The sequence below is a fragment of the Pongo abelii genome, chromosome 19 (genome assembly GCF_028885655.2).
Source record: "Pongo abelii isolate AG06213 chromosome 19, NHGRI_mPonAbe1-v2.0_pri, whole genome shotgun sequence".
Lineage (NCBI taxonomy): Eukaryota > Metazoa > Chordata > Mammalia > Primates > Hominidae > Pongo > Pongo abelii.
The window spans coordinates 92102059-92124546 of record NC_072004.2 but is presented as its reverse complement, the minus strand read 5'-3'; the positions used below and the strand labels follow the sequence as shown (position 1 = coordinate 92124546).

Here is a 22488-nt window from a genome sequence, read left to right as displayed (position 1 = left end):
CACTCACACAGCCTCCCCCGTGCCTTCTTCAGAACGAAGGCCCCAGGAGGGGACACGCCTGCTTTCTAAGCAGCTCTAGCTGACTGGCCACAGGCCCCAGCCATGAGACTGAGAGGAGAAAGGGAGTGGCCGAGAACAGGGGAGACACTGCCAGATCTGACCCGGCCAGGACAGACAGAGGCGGAATAAAACGTGGGGTGGCTTCTGCTGGGTCCGTCCGCCTATTTCTCTAAAAAAGAAAGTGGAGGCAGACATGCAAGATGTCAGCCTTTGTTGGCTCTGTATGGCAAGCACAGGGAGGATTAGTGCTTTCTGCATTTTTGTATGTTTGAAATATTTCGTAATTTTTAAAAAGCAAGACTGTTTTTGTGATCTTAAGTCGGCTGCTGGCAGGAGCACTGGAAAGAGAAGGTTTCAGGAATGTAGGAACCAGCTCCTGCGGGCAGGCTGGGCTGGGGTGCAGAGCTTCCCCTGAGGCAGTGCTTTGGTTTCCATCAGCACAGCCTGAAGCAGGAGGGGAGACTGAAGCTTGGGTGCAGGCGGTGGGCTGCAGGTGGGGACATTAGTCCCTTACCAGGAAGGACCCTTGCTCCCTGCTTTTGGGGACTGGGGACTCACTGCAGCCATGGCCCTGGCATCTGTCCCTGCCATGTGGCCTGAGACAGCTGAAGGGATGCAGGGATCCTGTTAGTGACTTGGGGACACGGGAGGGAGGCCCCTTGGTAAGGACAAGGAGAGAGGCTTGCAGACCCCTCTCCCTGGCATAGCTGCCAGAGGGCACAGTCACCCAGCACTGTCACCAGCCTCCCCCCTTATCTGCGCCGCTGCTCCTGAACATCCCCCACCCCCAGCGCCTCCTGCCATCTTAGCCTCCTGCCATCTCTAGCAAGGCAGGGAAAGGAAAGGTTTATGGCTCCAGCTGTTGGAAGAATGTGTGAGCACCCCCAGCCCCTCTGCAGTACGAGGCAGCCTCAGAGGCTAATTGATTAGTGTCGCTAAAATGACTTCCCTGAGCGACTTGGTGAATTCACAGGAGACTGGAGGAAGAAACCTCCCCCGTCCCTCAGAGGCTGTCACATTGAATCTTGGCCTAGCAAAATTGGATGCGCTGCCTGGTGCACTGCATGTGATTGAGCGAAATCCTTTTTAAGTCGTTTGTTCTGTCTGGCTCAGAAAACAAAACTAATCAGACTTGCCCCATAAATTGAAACCTAAGACTGGGACCAAGGCAGGATTTTGTATGTTTTCTTTTTTTGGGGGGTGGGGGGTGGGGGGTGGGGAGATACTGGAATCTTACTCTATTGCCCAGGCTGGAGTGCAGCAGCGCGATCTCGGCTCACCGCAACCTCCGCCTCCCGGGTTCAAGCGATTCTCCTGCCTCAGCCTCCTGAGTAGCTGGGATTACAGGCATGCACCACCATGCCTGGCTAATTTTTTGTATTTTTAGTAGAGACGGGGTTTTGCCACGTTGGCCAGGTTGGTCTCGAACTCCTAGCCTCAAGTGATCCACCTGCCTTGGCCTCCCAACGTGCTGGGATTACAGGCATGAGCCACCATACCCAACCAGATGTTTGGGTTCTGAATTCGCATCTAGAACCTTCTTCCTTTCACTCTGAGAGCCCCCCGCCTTCCCATCAGTCCGCATCAGCCTATCTGGTAACATGAGGGCTGCAAGCTAGAGGGGAGGGGCCTGGCTTTTCAGGCTGCTGGACAGGATATGGAGGGACAGAGAGGGCAGCACTTCCAGAATAGCAGCGGAGGATCTCTCTACGCCTCCCTCACTGGGTCCTTTAGTTAGTGGAGGTCGATAAGAGGCCAGCCAGCTCTGCCCGATACCTGCTGGATTCAGGAACCAAGAGGTTGCTCCCCCATGGGGCTTTTCCCTCTGGAAGCTCAGCTTTTCTCTCCTCACCGTAGCTCATGTGCCCAGAGCCTGTGTCCACTCCAGGTCACAGGTCCTGGCTTCCTACCCGTCCATGTGCCCTCTTCAGGCCTCGAGATCTGTCCGTTTTTTGCAGGCAGCAATGGGGGGTCTACCCTCAGGGACTGGCAAATCGGGCTCTGCCTCTTCAGCAGTACACACGTCAAACCCGCTGCGGCAAATCCTGCATCCCTGGCCTGGCCACTGTGGGCTGCCTGGATGCGTGTTTTTAGACTTCCAATAGCCGCAGGGGGTAGGGGGATGACACAAGCCTCCCCAAGCCCAGGCAGGCACGGTGTGTGTCCGGAGATGAGCTGTGCTCGGCTTGCCGGAGCTATCGCCTCTGAGCTAAGTAACCGAGAGGACCCGCAGGGCAGGGCCAGGGCAAGGCAGAGCACTGCAGATGTCGGGAGGGATGTGGCATCTGGAGACAGCCGCGGACTAGGAGCGGGACTGCTTTCTCTCTAGCTGTCTCGTTGTAGGATTTAAGGGAAAGCTATGGAACGAGAGGGGGTATAGGCGCTGGGGTGAGATGTCTCTGACAGCCAGATGTGGCCTCTGCTTGAGGTGTTTCTTTTTAAACCTAGGGAAAGGGGGCCGGGGTTTGTGGGGCCAGCCTCTACAGCACTCCTGGCACTTACTGGGTCCCCTCTCCGCAGGAGAAGGCTTCTCCTTCAAATACAGCCCTGGGAAGCTGAGGGGAAACCAGTATAAGAAGATGATGACCAAAGAGGAGCTGGAGGAGGAGCAGAGGTAGGCTGCAGCCCCTTCGCTGGCGCCTGGCGGGCTCTTGGGGGAGGGGGGTGCGCCTCTGAGCCCTTCATGTTCCTGCCCCGTGGCAGAAGGGCCCCGAAAGGAGGTGGGGCTCCTACATGTTCTGCCCAACCACCGCCCCACCTTCCCAGTTTAGGAGTTCTTTCCTGCCCTGGTCAGTCAGGCTCGCACACCCCTGGCACCCCTCCCTGGCACTGACCAGGAGGCAGCCACTGGTGATGGGGGATACAGAGCCCATTTACTGCACTCCCCCCCACCCTCTCCACACCCCACTGCCCCCCATCTAAAGAAATGAGATGCCAGGAAAGAGCCTGGAGCAGACCTGGCTGTCCCTCACACACAGAGTCCCCAACAGAGCTGATTTCTCCATTTCTCTTTGGGACACAGCGGATTCTTGGTGCTCATCATTCAGCAGCCTCCCAGGCCGGTGCCTGCAGCAGCGCCTTGTAGCTCCGGGCAGTGCAGCTATGGCTTCTCGTTGTTGGAACTGGCTCCCCCTTCCCATCTGGACACCCCCTGCACAGCCACTGGGCACCCTGCCACATTTTCCCTCCACACCATCCTGCTGCCGGGGAAGGGGTGCGCTGGGCACAGTGGGACAGCTGGGGAGGTCTCAGCAGAGGGACAGTCGTTTGCACCAGGCCCAGCAGGCTCCTGGTGCTCTCCCACACTGCTGCCCTTCTGCAGCGTGGCCTGGAGTCCTTTGGTTAAAGCAGAAGTCTAGGCGGTAGCTGTGCCATTTTCCAAGCCTGGCGACCCAGAGCAGCTCGTGGGAATCACCCCCTACTTGTCAGCAGAAACCAGCGGTCTAGGGTCCGAGCGGAAGGGGTGGTTTATGATTTTGGAATCAGAACTCAGCTGCCCCTCTCATGGCTGTGTGCCAGGCCACCCGCCGGGCAGCCCTCTAACCTCAGAGCTGCTCTGCCGGTGACAGGCCCTGTCTCCCCTCCTGCTGCTGGCATCAGCGCTCTCGACCCTCAGCAGGAAAGCTCTTCACCCTGGGTGGGTGGGGGGCGGGCAGTGTAAGTACAGCCAGGAGGAAGAGCCCTGGCAGGAGCCCCGAGTCCTCAGGTGCTGAGGATGCTGCCTCTTGGCATGACCAGGTTTGCTGCATTTATATTTCAGGATTGAGCTGACCTCTGACCTCACTTCCCTGTAGCAAGTTCCTTAGGTCCTGAGCCACAAATATTCTTGCAAATCCTTTTGGTAAGGACACTGATTTCTTAGACTAGTGGTGCTCCCCTTCTACTGCGTGCTAACGTGCCCCCAAACAACTGACGCGGCCTCAACCTCCCCTCCTCCATCGCCTTCATAACCGATTAATACATTTCCCACCTGAGCCCTTCTCATTCTTCTCAAGCACGAGGAATCTCTGGCAGAAAAGGCCCCGTCTGGGGGCAGAGGTTCCTGGAGGGGAGTTAAGTCCCTGAGTTCCTGGAGGGGGCCTAATGGGCCGGCAGGTTGGGGTGCTAGTGCCTCCTCGCAAGGCTGGGGGAACTGTCACCCCGGGACCTCAGGCTTCGGAAATGTGGATGTCGTCACCGTGCAGCCTTGGGTCTCACCCTGAGAAGGTGAGGCAGCTTCTGCACAGTGCACAGCAGATACCCTGAGACCGGTCCGTGCTCCCAAGCTGTGAGACAGGCAGGTTCTTATGATCAGGGCAAGGGTTAGCAGACGACGGCCGGGCCACATCTGATCCCCCACCCGCCTGTGTCAACCCAGCGTGGCAGGAACAGCAACACTCACCCATTTTCCTGCGGTGTGTGCCCCTTTGCCACAGTGGCCAACGTGAGTCACTGCAGCAGAGACCGCACAGCCCCCCAAATCTAAGGAGTAGCTGGCTCTTTGCAGAAAAAGGTTGCAGTCTGTGGACAGAGGCTAGAGGGGGCTGGACACAACTGCCAGCCCTTGAAGGTCCCAGGGGACAGAGGCTGCTCAGGCAGATGGATCTGGAGGGCCTCTTAGAACAAGAAAGACCAGGCCTCAGGCTGGGGATGAAACTGCCACTGCCACCCACGTCCAGAGCTGGGACCTTGGCAGTGGGGAGGGAAAATCCCTTCCCCTTATTTTCAGAGAGTAGACCCTCTGCTGCCCATCCTTCCCCCACTGGATCTTCGGAGGTCTCTAGACCACCAACCCACACTTGGCTGTTCCGTGGGACCGACACTGTGCCCGAGGTGCTGCTCCTGGGACGAGGGAAGACTCCTCGACTCCTCTGCACGCTGCAGTTACCACTTTGTGCCCTGAATTGAGAAGGAGGGGCCGGAGGACTTCTTGGGGCAGGACTGGAGTTCACGTCCATTCCCATCACTGCCCAGCCCGCATGCTCCCTGTGGCTCCCAGGCATGCCAGTGGCATCTGCTTGCTCCCCGACACCTCTGCCCCCTGCATGAGGTCGCCCCTCGCAGCACTGCGTGGGGTCCCCGCGGCTCCACATCACGCTGTCCTCACACGGTGATGCTTGGGGTTGCAGAGGCTGGTCCGTTTGGCTTTGGCTTTTCATCTTCAGCACGATGGTTCTCATGGGGGTGGGGAGCACCGGCAGCTGTGAGACAGTTCCGGTCCCAGCCGAGTCCAGGGAACTGCCCTAGAATCATCAGTATGAAAAATAACATGCCTGTTGTTATCAAACCACTAAAACCACAGGCCAGCTAGCAGGGTGCTCTCTCTCCGCCTGTCAGGTTCTGCCCTCCCGGGCTCCATGCCTCTGATGCCTTTCCTAGCTCTCAGGGTCCACAGTCGAGTTGCAGCTAAAAGCTGCATGTCCCCTAACTTTAAATTTACTAGCTCAGCCAACAGATCTGCATCTAGAACCTGAAGCTTTAGTGGTTGCCGGTTCCAGCACTCCTCAGGAGCTTCAGTTCACAGGCTCTCACGACAATTAGGAAGTGGGACTGGAAGCAGGAGGCCCCAAATTAGTTCCCCGACATGCTGAAGTGGTCAGTCTCATCCTTGAACTACTCAGATCAACTTCCTTCCGCCTGGGGCCAGAAAGCGGTCAGGTCTGTAAATCCAGAGGCAGCTGCTGCTTAAGATCCTGCTTGCCACTGTCTGCCCGCCGCCTCAGCTCTCCCCTCAGGCCAGAGGTTCACACACTTCATGCCTCTGGTGGCGTCCCTGGGTTCTGCTGGAGCTGCTGTGGGAAGTGCCACCTCCATTTTCACAGTGTGGCTAGGACAGTGGGCTCGCAGGCTGGTGACAGCTCCCCTGAGCAAGAGGCCTCCTCCTCCTCCTCCTCCCCCAGAGCTGGGGAAGCTGGCAGGGCTTGGCTGGCTTCACAGCTTGGCAGGAGAAAGAAAAGGCGTGGCTGTCAGCTCCTCTCCATCACTTCTTCCGACCTTGTGGTCTCAGAGCGAAAATGAACCCAGGCTATAGACTAGGCTGGCTCTGATAGATCAGGACCCACCCCTCCATTTGAGGTCTGCAGGGCTGTCTTGACTCCTCTGGAAATGGACATGACTAGAGGAAGGTGCTAGTGTGGTAAAACAGGGAAGGGGAGGAGGAGGCCAAGGAACCACAGCTGTGGGGTAGTTCTGGTTCTTCCACCTGATGTATGCAAGAAACTATGCAAACAATAGACCTGCCAGCGTCAATTTCCAGCTCAGGCTGGAAATGCGTGCTGACTGTGACCACCAGGAGAGGGCGCCAGAGGAACAAGATCAGACCTGCTGGGTTCTCAGTGGTCCCAGGACTGGCAATGTGTCTTAGTTCATAAAAGATGGGCACACCGTTGGCTCCATCTGGAAGCGTGCATCCTAGGGTGCCAGTATCCCCCAAGGGGACAAAACTCAGCCAGCGGGAATGGGAAATTATCTAGGGTGATAGGAGTATTGTCAGCACAACCACACAACCCAAGATCAGAAAGGCCCTTGGCAATTCAACTGCCCAAGTTTCTTCCTTAAGTACCCTGCAGAGGCTGAACAGGGTCCATGGGCTGCCAGGTTCTGTGCAGGATCAAGGGGAGCTCTGCAAGCTCTGGCCAGCTTTGCGGCACAGACTCTCTTGGCCGCAAGCGATGAGAAGCAAATCAGCAGTGGTTTGAGAAACCAGAGTCTAGCGCAGCTTCTGCAATTCCAAACATTCTCCTTCCTCGTCCCCATTTCCCCCTTTCCTTGCCCATGGTGCAGGACGGAATGAGTAAAATAAATTATCTTTTTCTCCCCATTTCTCTTTACAGAACTGAAGAATAACGAAGTTATCCTTAGCGTCCTCCTAAAGGCTTTTCCTTTTGGCATCTTAAAAGCTTGAGAGATAAAATGGAAACCCCAGAGAGGAGTCTGGGCAGGCTCCCAGGGTGCATGCTGCCTCCATAAATCTGCTGAGCTCTAGACCCTCAATCAGGACTTGTCCCTTGGCTAGCAGGATCCTGGGAACACCTTTGGCCCTGCCCTGTGTAGAGATGTTCATGTCCGTTTCTGTGGGTCACTTTGTTAAGCTGAAGAGTTTTAAGAGTTAGAGCTCAGACCCTGGACTGGGATTTTTTCTTACCACTCAAACTTGCTATCCACACACCCTGCACACCTTAGCTAAAACGAACATTTTAAAAGCAGAGTTCATTTTCACTCCAGTCCCCCCTCTTTTGCCCTCGCTGAAGCCAAACCACAAAAGACTTTGAGGAATGAGAGACAAATGAGGTGGAGCTCACCTGTGCTCACCAGCTCCGTCCGGGTGGTCAGCCGACCCCTTTCCCTGGGAATCCCACTTCTCTCTCTGGCTGGCTTGGTTGTTGGGGGTGAGATGCCATATTGATTACAGGGCAGCAAAGAACCAGTACCAGGAATTTACTTGACCATTCCCCTTATTTTTCATCTAGAGGAATCTTGGATTCAGCCCTTTTATTGCTAAGACACCTTTTCACTGAGGTTCTTACCAGCTCAGCCAAATCTCCACTCTGCTATAGCAGAAGCAATAATGTTTGCTTTACAAAGATTTCTTGACTATGCCTTTTCTTAGAAAGTTTGATAGATTAGTTACAACTTCAGATCATCAGATCAGTCTCAAATTCGTTTCTTGGAATTTTATATTTGATAATATTTATACTATACCAAACTCATTTGCAGTTCTTAGGTTTGTTGGTTAAAACATTTTTTTTAAAGCAGTAAGTTTATAGAAAATGTTTTCATTTAATGGAAGGCTGGGGAATGTCCAGCATCAACCCCTATGGCATGCATTCCCAGTGGCCTTCTCATCTGGGCCTGGAACCTTTGGTTCAGGGCTTAGGGGAGAACAGGCCACACGGCAACAGCCACACAGTCATTGCCTTCAACACAGAGCCCCGTGTCCCCAAACAGCAATAGTCATGCCCTTGTCCAGGCTGGGATCTAACTGATACAATAGGTCGTTGACTCCCTCCTAGTAGAGCTATCTAGGTTTGTCTGGAAGGTTTCCGACCCTGGCTTATAGGCACCACACCTCATGTACTCCTGATGGCTTGGATCTCTGTATTCAGCCTTTGTTCAGTCCAATAAACTTTGAGTAGATGATCTCAATTACTGTGTGTTTTTTCAGTTTGCTTTGTTTAAAAAAAAAAAATCCCTTTTGAACCCATTGAAGTTTGACTTCTCTTTCATTTTGATGCCTCTTACTCTGCAGCAGAGTACAAAGCCATACATCCACCCTGTTAAAAATATGCAGTCGCCATGGCTGTCAAAACCACATGACATGATCTGTGTTCACTCAGGGACATGTGGATTGTGCTTCCATCCACAGAGCTCAGCACACTCTTTCTGTCCACGGGAATTCTTTCTTTTTTTTTTTTCTTCCTTTTCTTGAGACAGGGCCTCCCTCTGTTGCCCAAGCTGGAGTGCAGTGGTGCAGTCACAGCTAATTGTGGCCTTGACTTCGTGGGCTTAAGTGATCCTCCCGTCTCAGCCTCCCAGGTAGCTGGGACTACAGGTGCTCACCACCACGCCTGGCTAATTGTTTATAGAGACAGGGTCTGACTATGTTGCCCAGGCTGGTCTCGAACTCCTGGGCTCAACTGATCTTCCCATCTTGGCCTCCTAAAGTGCTAGGATTACAGGTGTGAGCCACTGCACCTGACCCTCTTTCTTCTTACAGGAGGGCACAAAGCACACATCATAGGCTGCTGCTTCTCCAGACAGGGGAACCGACTGTAGACACAGCTTTCTCAGGGGACAAGGGAGGCTGGGAAGTGGGACTTCAGTATTTCAACTACTAGATGCTGCTCTAGACAGAAAACTTTGCCGGATGGAAGATGCGGGGCTGGGGAGAGGAGGGAAGGGTGAAGCAGAAGGAATATGGTAGTAAAAGTATGGGAGCGAACATGGAGACCACGCCTCCAGGCAGTGTGGGGGATGCCAGTGGCCCAGGGCTATGCTGAGGTCCTGCAGTTGCAGAGCCTGTAACGTGCTTACGACCGACCCAGCTGCACAGCGGGGCTGAGAGGTCCAACGCTGCAATGTGGTTTACGTTCTCTTAAGGCACTGAGACCGTGGTGTGTGGAGGGCAGGAACTGCAGAAACCAGAAGAGTGGGATGCAGCCAGGATGCAGTACCCGGCTGGGCTGAGGAGCACAGGGCACCAGAGTGGAGCAAACAACAAACATATGGCTCCCTGGGTTCGGCAGCCGCCTCGCCCCACCTGAGGTGTTTGTGCTGTGGAAGTTGTCCTGTGCTGGTCATATGGTGTAGCTGAGCCTCATAAAGATAACAAGACATTGCTCCCAGCACAGACTCTGTGTGGAGCAAACATTTAGGCCAGTCTTCCTCCACACCCATCCCTTGATTAAAGGGGCAGGGCCGCCGCCTGCCATAGGGTGTCCTTGTGCAAATTAGGAAAAGGCACCCCCCTTTCTCTGGCCAGTGAAACCCCACAGGCTGCCCTCCTCACTCCTTTGCCAAGCACTGTCTTGCACACATTTGTATGCTCCCCGATTTCCCAGCTGATAATATTTTTTCTTTCTCCACTTTCGGCTCATTCCTCTCAACGAAGGCTGTTTCTAACCTATTTCTTCATAGTACTACCTCAAGCTGCTTCATGGAGCCTATCTTCTTCCTCATTATGTCACTGTGGGATGTGCAGTCAACAATCAAATGAGGCCCAAAGGGAAACTGAGGCACAGAGCACCTAAGTGATACCTGGGGTCCCCAAACCTCCCCGGCAAACCTGAGATTTCGCATCCCAGTTTTTAGAGCCCTCAAAAGTTGCGTGTGTCAGACCCAACCAGCTCCTATGTTCTAAGTGGGTTTTATTTTCATTTTCTTCTTGTTCTGAAAAGCAACCGCAGTGACACAGGAGAGAGGAGAGTCCCAACTCCGCCAGCTGCACACAGGCTCTCTCTCTCCCCAGTGGGCTAGGAGCACCTTCTTCCTCTTTGTCCTTTCTTCTCGACAGAGTTCAGAAGGAACAGCTGGCTGCCATCTTCAAGCTCATGAAAGACAACAAGGAGACGTTTGGCGAGATGTCCGACGGCGACGTGCAGGAGCAGCTCCGGCTCTACGACATGTAGACTGCGCCCGCGGGATGCACAGCGGCCATGCCTGACGCTGTCCCCACCCTTGCCCCATGCCCTTGTTCTTTCCAGACTTCTGTAGGCCTAATTTTCCCTTATAAACATAGATGCAGGCGAACATTCTATACATACTTGACAAGCTCTTGCAATGTGTATATTACTTTGCAGGAATCAAAATTGTTTTATTCGGAGGACAAAGTCCCTGACCCCTCTGGTTTCTGCTTGCTGGTGAGGTTCCAGCTGTTATCGGGCTCTGAGGCCCTCTCCTGATCCAAATCTTTTTTTGTTTGTTTGAGATGGAGTCTCACTCTGTCTCCCAGGCTGGAGTGCAGTGGCGTGATCTTGGCTCACTGCAACCTCCACCTCCCGGATTCAAGTGACTCTCCTGCCTCAGCCTCCCGAGTAGCTGGGATTGCAGGCATGTACCATCACACCTGGCTAATTTTGTATTTTTAGTAGAGACAGGGTTTTGCCATGTTGGCCAGGCTGGTCTCGAACTCCTGACCTCAGGTGATCCGCCCACCTTGGCCTCCCAAAGTGCTGGGATTACAGGCGTGAGCCACCATGCCCGGCCAATACTACACTCTTATTCTGCCTTATGAGGATTTCTGGAAGCTTCTGTAACTGTAGGGAAGCAAGCTGTAGGGGAGCATTCTTGGTTTTTTTGTTCTGTTTTATTTTTGTTTTTGTTTTTGAGACAAGTTCTCACTCTGTCACCCAGGGTGGAGTGCAGTGGTACCATCATGACTCACTGCAGCCTTGACCTCCCAGGCCCACAAAATCCTCCTTCCTCAGCCTGAGTAACTGGGACTACAGGTGTGTACCACTACATCCAGCTAAAGGAGAGCGTTTTTTTCTTTTCTTTTTCTTTTTGAGACAGAGTCTCACTCTGGCGCCTGGTCACTGTGCCCTTCACCTTCTGGGTTCAAGTGATTCTCCTGCCTCAGCCTCCCTAGTAGCTGGGATTACAGGCATGCGCCACCATACCCAGCTAATTTTTGTATTTTTAGTAGAGATGGAGTTTCACCATGTTGGCCAGGCTGGTCTCGAACTCCTGACCTCAGGTGATCCACCTGCCTCGGCCTCCCAAAGTGCTAGGATTACAGGCGTGAGCCACCATGCCCAGCCAGGAGCGTTCTTTCAGCAAAAAGTCTAATCCAGAGACTCACCTTCCATCCTGGCACTAAACAATAGTACTAGAGGTAAGATCTGCCAAGAATTTCTCTCACTTAAGCAGGATACTTACTTTAAATATAATTAGGCAAGACTTATTTGAGTACTTGCCTAATTGTATTTAATTAGAACTATGCTGGACGCTGTAGACAGAAGAAATAAAATACTCAACTTGGTCCCTACCTTTCAGCAGGTTAAAGGCCTTTAGGAAAGAAAAGCCTGTGTGCAGGGAAAGAGAACCTCACCAGAAAGTATTCAATAAAATGCCAAAGTGATCTTACAGAACAGTGCCTGTGACACCGGAGGGGATTGTTCCGTCTTCGTGAGTGAACATACAATCATGGGGATAACTGGTCTTTCGTACCATGCAGGTCCCATTTCTGATCACCCCACTGGCAGGACAATTCAGTTCTTGAGCAAACTGAGTTAGGGAGGGTATGCTAAAGACAGAACCTATGCAAGTTCTTAGAAATATTTTTTGTTTGCTGAAATAAAGCTCAATCAACACACTACCTTAAAAAAAGTGGAGCAGCGGCATTTCCATGCCTCACGCTCACCATCATGAGGTTAACTTCCCGCCATCGCCTCTTGCCTGCCAGGGGTTTTTTGGGAGCCCCTCTCTGTTCCACTCTGATTCCTTTTGTTTCTTTGCTGACCATTCGCTCTCTGTGTCTGTTGTTGGATCCAAATACGAGTGTTTTTCTTTCTTTTTGTGGTCAGTGCTTTTTTCCTTCTTGAAATTGTTTTACTGTGTTTCGTCAAAAGCATTTAACCATGTTATGATTTAAGAATTCTCTGTTCACTTGAGGTCAGGAGTTCAAAACCAGCCTGGCCAATACGGCAAAACCCTGTCTTTACTAAAAATACAAAAATTAGCCAGGCGTGGTAGCACACGCCTGTAATCCCAGCTACTCAGGAGACTGAAGCAGGAGAATCGCTTGAACCCAGAAGGCGGAGGTTCCAGTGAGCCATCGCGCCACTGCACTCTAGCCTGGGTGACAGAGTGAGACTCTGTCTCAAAAAAAAAAAATTATTTGTTCCGTCTCAGGTCTTAGGGACCCCTTATGTCAGCTAATCTCTCTGTCCCCTAAATGCACAACGGTGGGCAGGGCAAACTCGTAGCTGCCCTTATCCCTCCCAAGGCTGCGCTGCAAAGCTCCCGTGGCTCCATTGCCCACTTTCTCCTCCCTCTTCTTTCTTTTCTGATTATACAAAACAGGAATGACTCGTGTACTTGAGTCAAAATCCTCATGGCATTGGGAAAAGTAAACTGAAGGAGTTTTTGTATACTTGTACCGGCTAAGATGTTCTGACTGCAACGAACAGAAAACTCCAATTCAACTGGCTTAAACAAGAACAGGGCTCTCTCACGTGAGAAGCCAAAAGTTAGAACAACTCCAGGCCAGAATGGTCGGGGCTCAAGCTGCAGTTCTCTTAGCTCAGTCTTCCTTGTACTGTGGGCTTTTATTGGAGACTAGCTCTCCTCATGGTGGCAAGCTGGCTGCAGGAGTTCAGGTATCTCATCCAGAAGCAAGAAAAGGGTATGTCTTGCTTGCGTCTCTAGGCGTAAGGGAACTGGTCCAGATGTCCCCGCCCCACATCCCTTCAGATTCCAATTGGCCAGAATATGGCATGTGCCCATGTTTCAACCAATCATGGGCAAGGAGATGGGACCAGCATGATTGGCCTAGACCCCTGGAGCCTGGGGCTGGGCCCAGCATTCCCTGAATACATGGCCATCTGGAGGAGAAGGTAACTGAATTTCATTGGGGATCTGTGATAAAAGGGAGCATGGGTGTTGGGGAGACACCTGTTCCAGTTGAGTTTCCTATGAGGTCCAGGACAGGGCTTGGTGGGCACTCAGAAGCCAGTGTCTGAAGTGCTCAGCATCCTCCTCTTCCTCGGTGGTGGGTGTCCACCGCCCAGGCCCCACCCCTGGCCTTGGACACTTCATGGAAACACTGCTGGTTTGCTATGGTGTTGGGTGGCTCCTGTCTATTCCCCATAAGTGCTGGCGTCTGTTGACACCATTTCTGCCACCTCATCTGAGATTGCTCTCATCAGCTCACAGAGATTCATTTCAGTGAATGAACCAAATCTAAGCTAAAAAGCATAAAGGAGGGCAGAAAGAAACAGCAGTGTGGGAGAAAGAGTGCAAACACCGAGAGAGAGATGTCTACCTGGCAGCCATGTCAGAGAGTCACCAGTATGTATGTCACTGCCACCAAGAACCTAGAGCCACAGAGGTCTACAGAAGTCAATCCCAACGGAACTCTCTCTGGGTGTGGGGGTTGAGAGAACCTAAAGCATTCAGGTGCACAGAGCCTCTTTCCAGCGACGGGAACCAGTCTCAAAGCCTTTGCATCTCTCCCTGCCCTCCCTCCATCACTCTGCTGAGAACCCTGCCCCAGGCTGGACTGCCTACATGACACAAATAGCAGTGGACTGTCACTTGTCAGTATCTGCAGTTCTGTTTACCAAAGCCTGCTTGCTAGAGACTTTTCAGGGCCTCCTTCCCTCAAAGTGTCCATTGTACCTCCATCTGGATACAATTAGCTGGCTCCCCACTTCCTGGACTGACAGTAACCACCTTTTCCAATGACCCTGAAGAAAACATGCAATCTAAGCTGCTTTACGAGTAACCTACAACTGAGGACAAATTTTCTATCAACTCCCAGTACCCCTCTCTGCCGTGGCTGTTTTGTTACTGGTTTTCCATTATTTTTTTAATTTGAAAATGTAAATAATTATACTAAGACCAGATCACTCTGAGACTGTTTTATTCTAATTTGCCCTAAGGACCTGCCTGTACTTAGAGCCTGACACAAAGCCCAAGTTGATCTACTGGGCAGCTCTCTGGGCCTGAAAGGAAGAGCACATGACCAGACTTCAACAGTAAGCATGGCTAGGTCCAGGCAGACCATGATTGCTGAAGGCAACAGTATGGTCCACGTGGAATCAGGCTGCTGAGGAACAGCAGCGAGAGGCTGCCTCTGAATCACATCTGCAGGGTCACCTGGGCCTGGTGGAGGCCCACAGTCATCCATTAAGCCCCAGTATCCTATGTGGGAGTATCCACGTCTAGTCTGTACTTCTCACTGCAGGAGAGGTGGCAGATGAGGAGGTTTCCTACTTTAAAGCAGGCAGAAGTTGTTTCCTTTCTTCCCTCCTCACAGCCTTGAGGGGGAGGTTGTGCCCAGCCTGATAGCAGCTGCCTTGCCCACGATTACATCCTGTTCTGGGGGCAGCCCACCTCCAAACCAAGTCACTAGTGTGGTACAAAGGTCTGCCCTGTCTGCCAAAAGGACAGTGCTGATGGACCATTCCAGTTCTAGAGTTCCCAAAGAGACGTCTTTTTGGAGAGGGGCAGGGTACCAGAAATCCTTCACTCAGGCTATAGCATGACCTCCAGTTATAAGTAACTTGAGTCCCACGCAGCCAAACATGCTTTTCCGGGTCTAGTGCTGGGTTCCAGAACAGGAAGCCTGGCAAATTCCTATTGCCACAGATTCTTTTTACTATTATTACTGTCACCTTATTTTTCTTTTGGTGGAACCCCTCTAGGGCTTCCACCAGATTCTCCTCCATTTATGCTATCAATTTTATCAGTTTTGGTTTTATCGTTTCAGTGCTTCTTTTCGCTAACGGTAGCAGCCAATATACATCATCTCTGGAGACAGATCACGCCACAGAAAATATTGTCGTTTTCCTCATTTTTCTTAACACCACAGAGTCAGCTGGGCTGTAGTACCAGCCCGGATGTACCAGTTTACTCAGCCACTCCCCCTCTCATGGACATCTGCGTGGTTTCCAGTCTTGCAAATTCATACAGTGCCACTACAAATAAAACCTTGCGCGTATGCTGTTTTCATATTTGTGCAAGTTTACTTTCAGAGTAGATTCTAGAGGTGGATTGCGGGTCAAAGGTAAATTTGCACTCCCTCCCAGCAATGCAGGACAGATCAGGTTCCTGTATTGTCCTTAACAGCGTACCTCGCTTGTTAAACTTTTGGATTTTTGACAATCTGATGGATCAGAAGCCTTAGCTCAGTGAGGTTTTTGTTTGCATTCTTCTGATTATGAAAAAGGCTGAGCACCCACTTAAATGTTTAGGGGCCCCTTGCATTTTATTTTTTTTCCTGTAAACTGTCCATTCATGTCTTGTCCCATTTTCTACTGAATACCATCCATTAAATCTCCGCTTTAGCTCACTGAGTTGCGCACATTTCCGACGATCTTGGCGGTAATTTGGGCTCAGCGCGGTAGTTCTCCAACCCTGACCCTGCACGGGGAGGGGGTGCCTTAACTAAGGTAACGAAAGGGAATCTGAGTCATTCCAGGGAAAGCCTACTAAAATCAGGAGGCTTTGTGAGAGCCAAAATACTAACTTTCAAAAAAGCGAAAATACTCCCATAACCCACCGGCAGCGGTTTTACTTACGCCCTAATTTTAGCTACTGTGCCCATTTTATCTACTGTAGGGACAAGCGCACGGAGAAAACCACCCACCCGCGAAGCGAACCAATCACTGCCATAGCGCCGGTATCCCTCTGCGGCATTTCAGTGGTTCAAGCACCTGCCAATCTGCTGCGAAGCCAAAGGCCTTGATTCCCATTGGGTATTGCATCCTTCCATCTTCCCCACCTCAAGCCCGCCCCACGCCGAGGGTGGAAAGCCCCGGATGTCCGGCCACACCCAAGGTCTGTTTCCCTCAGTGATTGACAAGGGCCATCGTCCAATGAGAATGCGGCCCAGCCCGGGCTGGGATTACAGGCATGAGCCACCATGCCGGGTCTGGGGGAGCGTTTCATGAGCTCCACAAACGGTCCTTGGGCACCAAGCTGGGCCCCGGAATACCAAGATGAGCTGAAACCAGTCCCTGCCCTTTGGGACACCTGTGTCTCCACCTTCCTCCCTCTTACGCTCCCAGGCTTGCCCTCGAGCAGATTCAGAGGGTGGCCCAGGGTTTCAGGGGGTTTCAGACGGCGGTACTACAGCTGGCGCCAACACACACACACACACCCCTTGCTTTTCACATTCCCTATTGTCCCAGGCCTAAGGTAAAAGCCAGCAGTTCCGTACACACCCAGCTTCACATCTCACCGTGGTGTCTGATACTGGGCTGACAGTCACACCTTCCCTCACCTGTGCTTGCCCTTTCAAGTCCTGCCCCAGGCACCTCAGCTGGGCTTTACCAGAGCACGTAGAGTGCAGGCTGAGTGCGTGTGAAATGCGTTGGACTTACCACTCGGCTGAATGATCACATTCCTTTTCTCCACCCAGTCGTGGCCCCCTGCAGGCTCCACACCGCGCGGGGTGGCCCCACCAACCTGGAATCTTTGGGCCTGATGGCAGCCTGGGTCCTCTACAAGTGAAAATTCCTCAGACCAGGGTTGCTGAACCGTGTTAAATAACTCAGTCTGCAATCAGTGTTTTTGAAAATCTCCCTTTTCTCATTCTTTTCAGTTCTTTAATTACTTTTTGTGGCGCTCACTAAGATGGGACAGGCTATGCTCACAGGCTGTCAGACGCTCAACTCCTTCAATGGTTTATCACATTCACCTCGGGACTGCCACAGGTGGTGTCTTTGGTTCTCTTTGTACTCAGCTTCAATGATACTGCAAGCTAAATTTCAGAAGAGGAGGCAGCTGGCAAGGGGAATAAAATTAAGAAAATTGTTCCAGGAAGAAAAGGTTCAATGAGAGAAATGGGAGAAAGGGGGCAAAGCACAGAGGATTCAGATTTGAATATTGAATCTTGTGAATTGGTCCATTTACTCTCAGACATTTATTGAGCCTGTCTTCACGCAAAACACTATGGTAGGTGACGTAATGCAGAACGAACTCCACTTGGTTTCTACTTGCAAGGCAAGGTGACAAGAAGTTTTGATAACTTTTTGGAGTGCATGCCAAGTGCCCTGCAGAGCACTGTGCTGTGTGCCTTGCAAATAAATGTTCTCATTAATCACTACTCTATGAAGCCTGTAACATTCTTTTACAGATGAAGAAAACAAAACTCAAAACATTGAATAAGACTCAATAAATGAGCAAAAGATCTAAATAGACATTTTCCCAGAAAAGATACACAAATAGCCTATAAGCACATGAAAAGATGCTCAACATGTCAATCAAATGCAAATCAAAAACTGCAACAACGAGACACCGCTTTACATCACGAGGATGGCTATAATAAAAAAGACAGATAATAACAAGTGGTGGGAAGTGGAGGAATTGGAACCCTCACACACTCTTCACGGAAATGCAAAATGGTACAGCTGCTTTGGAAAACTAGCAGTTTCTCCCAATATTAAAGTGATACCACATGACGCAGCGATTCCGTTCTTAGGTGTATACCCAAAAGAATATGTATGTACTCTTAGGCATATACCTATGAAAACATATGTCCACGTAAAAACTTGTACATGGATGCTTGGAGCCGCATTATTCATGATAGCCAAAAAGCGGAAATAATAGCTAAAAGGTGGTCAGGTGCAGTGGTTCACGCCTGTCATCCCAGCACTTTGGGAGGCCAAGGTGGGCAGGTCACCTGAGGTAAGGAGTTCAAGACCAGCCTGGCCAATGTGATGAAACTCCTTCTCTACTAAAAAAATACAACAATACAAAAATAAAAATAAAACTAGCTGGGCGTGATGGTATGCCTGTAATCCCAGCTACTGCAGAGACTGAAGCAGGAGAATCACTTGAACCCAGGAGGCAGAGGTTATAGTGAGCCAAAATTGCGCCACCGCACTCCAGCTTGGGTGACAGATGGAGGCTCTGTCTCAAAAAAAAAAAAAAAAAAAAGCTAAAAGGTGGAAAGAACATCCATCAACTGGATGCATGGATAAACAAAATGTGATCTATCCACATCATGGAGTATTCAACAGTAACAAGGAATGAAGTACTGATACATTCTGCAACATGGATGAACTCTGAAAACATCATGCTAAGTGACAGAAGTCAGACACAAAGACTGCATAGTGTATGATTCCATTTACATGAAATGTACAGGATGGGCAAATCTATAGAGACAGAAAGTGGATTTATGGTTGCCAGAGGCTGGGGGTGGGGTGGAGGGAAGAGAAGTGACTGCTGATAGGTACAGGGGTTTTTGGTGGGGGAGGACAGGTAATGAAAATGTTCTAAAATGATTAGAGTGATGGTTGCACAACTCTGAATGTACAAATAGCCATCGAATTGTATGCTTTAAATAGACGAATTGTATGGTATGTTAATTATATCTCAATAAAGCATGTATATACCTATGTATATACATATATATAGCATTGAAGATAAAAGATCCCAGTCAGAATGGCACCATGAGCACATATTGTAGTCTCTCCTTGGGACTTTTTGTTTTTGTTTTGAAACAGAGTCTCGCTCTGTCACCCAGGCTGGAGTGCAGTGGTGCGATCTCCCCTCACTGCAACCTCCGCCTCCCAGGTTCAAGCGATTTTCCGGCCTCAGCCTCCTAGGTAGCTGGGATTACAGGCACGTGCCACCACACCTGTGTATTTTTGTATTTTTTGTAGAGACAGGGTTTCACCATGTTGGCCAGGCTGGTCTCCTGGCCTCAAGTGATCCTTCCGCCTTCACCTCCCAAAGTGCTAGGATTACAGGCATGACTCATCACACCCAGCCCCCTTTGGCCTCTTGAGAGGAATTTTATTTATTTTTTCATCTGTAACCATGAGAGAAAAGAAGGTATAATGATATCAACTAATGTTTATTGTTGGCTGTGTCTGGCTCTGGGATAAAAACTTTTATGTTCTTTTTTTTTTTGAGATGAAGTCTCTCTCTGTTGCCCAGGCTGGAGTGCAGTGCAATCTTGGCTCACTGCAACCTCTGCCTTCCAGGATTCAAACAATTTTCATGCATCCTCTTCCCGAATAGCTGGGATTACAGGCATGCCTGGCTAATTTTTGTATTTTTAGTAGAAACAGGGTTTCACCATGTTGGCCAGGCTGGTCTCGAACTCCTGACCTCAAGTGATCTGTCCGCCTCTGCCTCCCAAAGTGTTGGGATTACAGGCGTGAGCCACAGTGCCCAGCTTAGAACTTTATATTCTATGTAATTTAGTCCTTGTGAGAAACATGATGTGTGGCAGGTTGAGTCTCCAGGAAGCCAACGGAGGTGGAGGTCGGCATGTAAGAGGTTTGTTAGGGGTGCTCCCAGGTCAAGACCTGCAGGAGGAGGAGGAAAGGGAGAGGACTCAGCGCAGGGAGGAGGGAGAGCTGTGATGCAGTCTCAGTAGAGGCTGAGCAGACACTGTGGGGAGCAGTTGTGAAGCTACTCTCCCCAGTGAAGTAACACCCCCACCCCCCATAGATGCTGACAGTGGAGCCTTTTTGACAGCAGCACTGCAAGAACTGGGGGAAGGATCCTTAAAGATCCTTCATTCCTAATGAGAGATATGGGTGGCACAGCAAAGTAGCCACTATGATTATTAGTGCTAGCATCTGCTTTTTTTTTTTTTTTTTTTTTTTTGGGTAGGCAGGACCTTGTTCTACTGCCCAGGCTGCAGTTCAGTGGCGTCATCACAGCTCACTGCAGCCTCAATCTCCTTGGCTCAAGTGATTCTCCCACCTCGGCCTCCCAAAGTGCTGCGATTACAGCTAGGAACCACCACACCCGACCTCTGCATTTTACAGGTAAGAAAATCCAAGCATAAAGAAGCTAAGTAACTAGCCCAGCTTAGTGAATAAGAAGCAGGAGGCATTCCAATCCACTCTGCCTGTTGCAGAACTGGGGGCTGTTAGCTTTGAGGCTGTACTGCTTCCACCCTGAGGAGTCCTTGAGAGGCATGAAGAAGGGAACCCCTGTCCAGGCATACTGAAGAGGACTGCCCCCTCCAGGGGGGCTGCACAGCTGGGAGTGAGGGGTCCCCCCCCCAGGGGGGCTGCACAGCTGGGAGTGAAGAGTCCCTGGAGCATGGCCCGGTTGGGACAACTGCCCACTTCCTAGAGGTATCAGGCCAGTGGATCCTCCACAACCCACAAGGCTTTGGATCTGCCAAAAAGCAAGCAGCCCTCATCTTACACTCAGCGAGATAAGCCAGACACAAGAGGACAGATATTCTATGATTCCACTCATACAAGGTATCTAGATTGGACAAATTCATACAGACAGAAAGTTAAAGAGTGATTGTCAGGGGTTGAGAGGAGGGGAAACTGGAGAGTTATTATCTTTTTTTTGAGACACAGTCTTGCTCTGTTGCCCAGGCTGGAGTGCAGTGGTGTGATCTCGGTTCACTGAAATCCCCGCCTCCTGGGTTCAAGCCATTCTCATGCCTCAAGCTCCAGAGTAGCTGGGATCCCAGGCACGTGCCACCACACCTGGCTAATTTTTGTATTTTTAGTAGAGATGGGGTTTCAACATGTTGGCTAGGCTGGTCTCAAATTCCTGACCTCAAGTGATCCATCCACCTCAGCCTCCCAAAGTGCTGGGATTACAGGCGTGAGCCACCGCACCTGGCCTGGAGAGTTATTGTCTAATGGCTACAGAGTTTCAGTTGGGGAAGATGAAAAAGTTCTGGAGATGGATGGTGGCGATGGTTGCACAACAATGTGAATGTATGTTATCCACTGAAGGAGTTAAGGATGATCAACCTGAAAATATGAAGATTGGGGCCAGGTGCAGGGCTCATGCCTGTAATCCCAAGACTTTGGGAGGCTGAAGCGGTAGGATTACTTGAGCCCAGGAGTTCAAAACCAGCCTGAGCAATAGAGGGACTCCCAACTCTACAAAAAAAAAATGTTTTTTTTAAATTAGCTGAGCGTGGTAGCACGTGCTTGTAGTCTCAGCTACCTGGGAAGGCTGAAGTGGAAGGATTACTTGAGCCCAGGAGGACACAGCTGCAGTGAGCCATGATCAGTTGCACTCCAGCTTGAGTAACAGAGCAAGACCCTGTCTCAAAAAAGAAAAATGCAGATTTAGTAAATTGATTATTTCAGGTTGAAGGCATTTGAGAAACTGCGGTTGCAGTTTATCACAACAGAAAAAAAATTATACACACACAAACATTTCTAGGTTTTGTTTACCTGGGTGTTTTATTTTCTATTTTAAATTGCAGAGAAAGAAAAGAACATAGCAAAAGTTATGAAAATTCATTGAAGCAAGTATCCAATAAATATGAAAAAAGATGCTCAACATCAGTAATCAGACAAATGCAAATGAAAGCAATAATCTTTTAAAAAATTTTTAAACTATCAAAGCAGCAAAATATTGAAAGGTTGATAATGTCATATTTTGTCAAGGGTATAGGGAAAGTCATATTACACTCTGCTAATAGTAATATAATTATTAAAATTGTATCAACTTTAATAAATGGTCAAGCAATTTTATATAATTTATTACAATTTAAACAAGATACGCTATGATGGAATAATCCTACATATATCTGCCCTAGAGAAATATTTTGGAGTCCATGGAAATATGTCCAGGGATGTTCACAACAACATCCATGTGATAAGAACAATTAGGAACAGCCTAACTTACAGGCTATTATGCAGCAGTTAGCAGCAGTTAGCAGCAGTTAAAAGGGATGAAGCCATGCTACCTACCTACAAGGAAAGATCCTTAAGACACATGGTTGGCCGGGTGCAATGGCTCACGCTTGTAATCCCAGCACTTTGGGAGGCTGAGGTAGGCAGATCCAAAGGTCAGGAGTTTGAGACTAGCCTAGCTAACATGGTGAAACTCCATCTCTACTAAAAATACAAAAATTAGCTGGGTGTGGTGGCGGGTGCCTGTAAGTCCAGCTACTTAGGAGGTTGAGGCAGGAGAATCTCTTGAACCCAGGAGACGGAGGTTGCAGTAAGCTGAGATCGTGCCACTGCACCCCAGCCTGGGCGACAAAGCAAGACTCTGTCTCAAAAAAAAAAGAAAAGAAAAAGAAAAAAGACACATGGTTAAGTAAAACAAGCAATTTTACAGCAGTGGTGTAATATGATCTCATTTATGTTACACCCTCATAAATATTACCTAGAGAGTTCTATAGAGAGGGGTATATAACATACTACTAACAGTGGGGTTGAAATGGTTGCCAAGAAAGGCTCTCCCCCCCGCCCTTAAAGACAAGTGTGACAGTAAAGAAAGGCTTTAAACTTTGGGAGGCCATATTGGTCTCTCCGTTCCTCAGTTTACTGC

General features: G+C 50.2%; 1 protein-coding gene across 5 annotated transcripts in view; it reads left to right on the top strand.

The window, feature by feature from the left end:
• Window positions 1-12049, top strand: part of MXRA7 (matrix remodeling associated 7) — a 35773-nt gene extending 23724 nt beyond the window's left edge. For 2 of the 5 annotated variants that reach the window (XM_024234733.3, XM_063718991.1), the window contains exons 3-4: window positions 2581-2674; window positions 10052-12049. In XM_024234733.3, coding sequence (XP_024090501.3) covers window positions 2581-2674; window positions 10052-10166 — 209 coding nt within the window. In that variant the 3' untranslated portion in view covers window positions 10167-12049. Of the gene's footprint in view, window positions 1-2580; window positions 2675-3082; window positions 8185-10051 lie in introns of those variants that run through there. The other 3 variants (XR_010138355.1, XM_063718990.1, XM_002827876.4) reach the window with 3 other exon arrangements.
• The last annotated feature ends 10439 nt before the right edge of the window (window positions 12050-22488 follow it).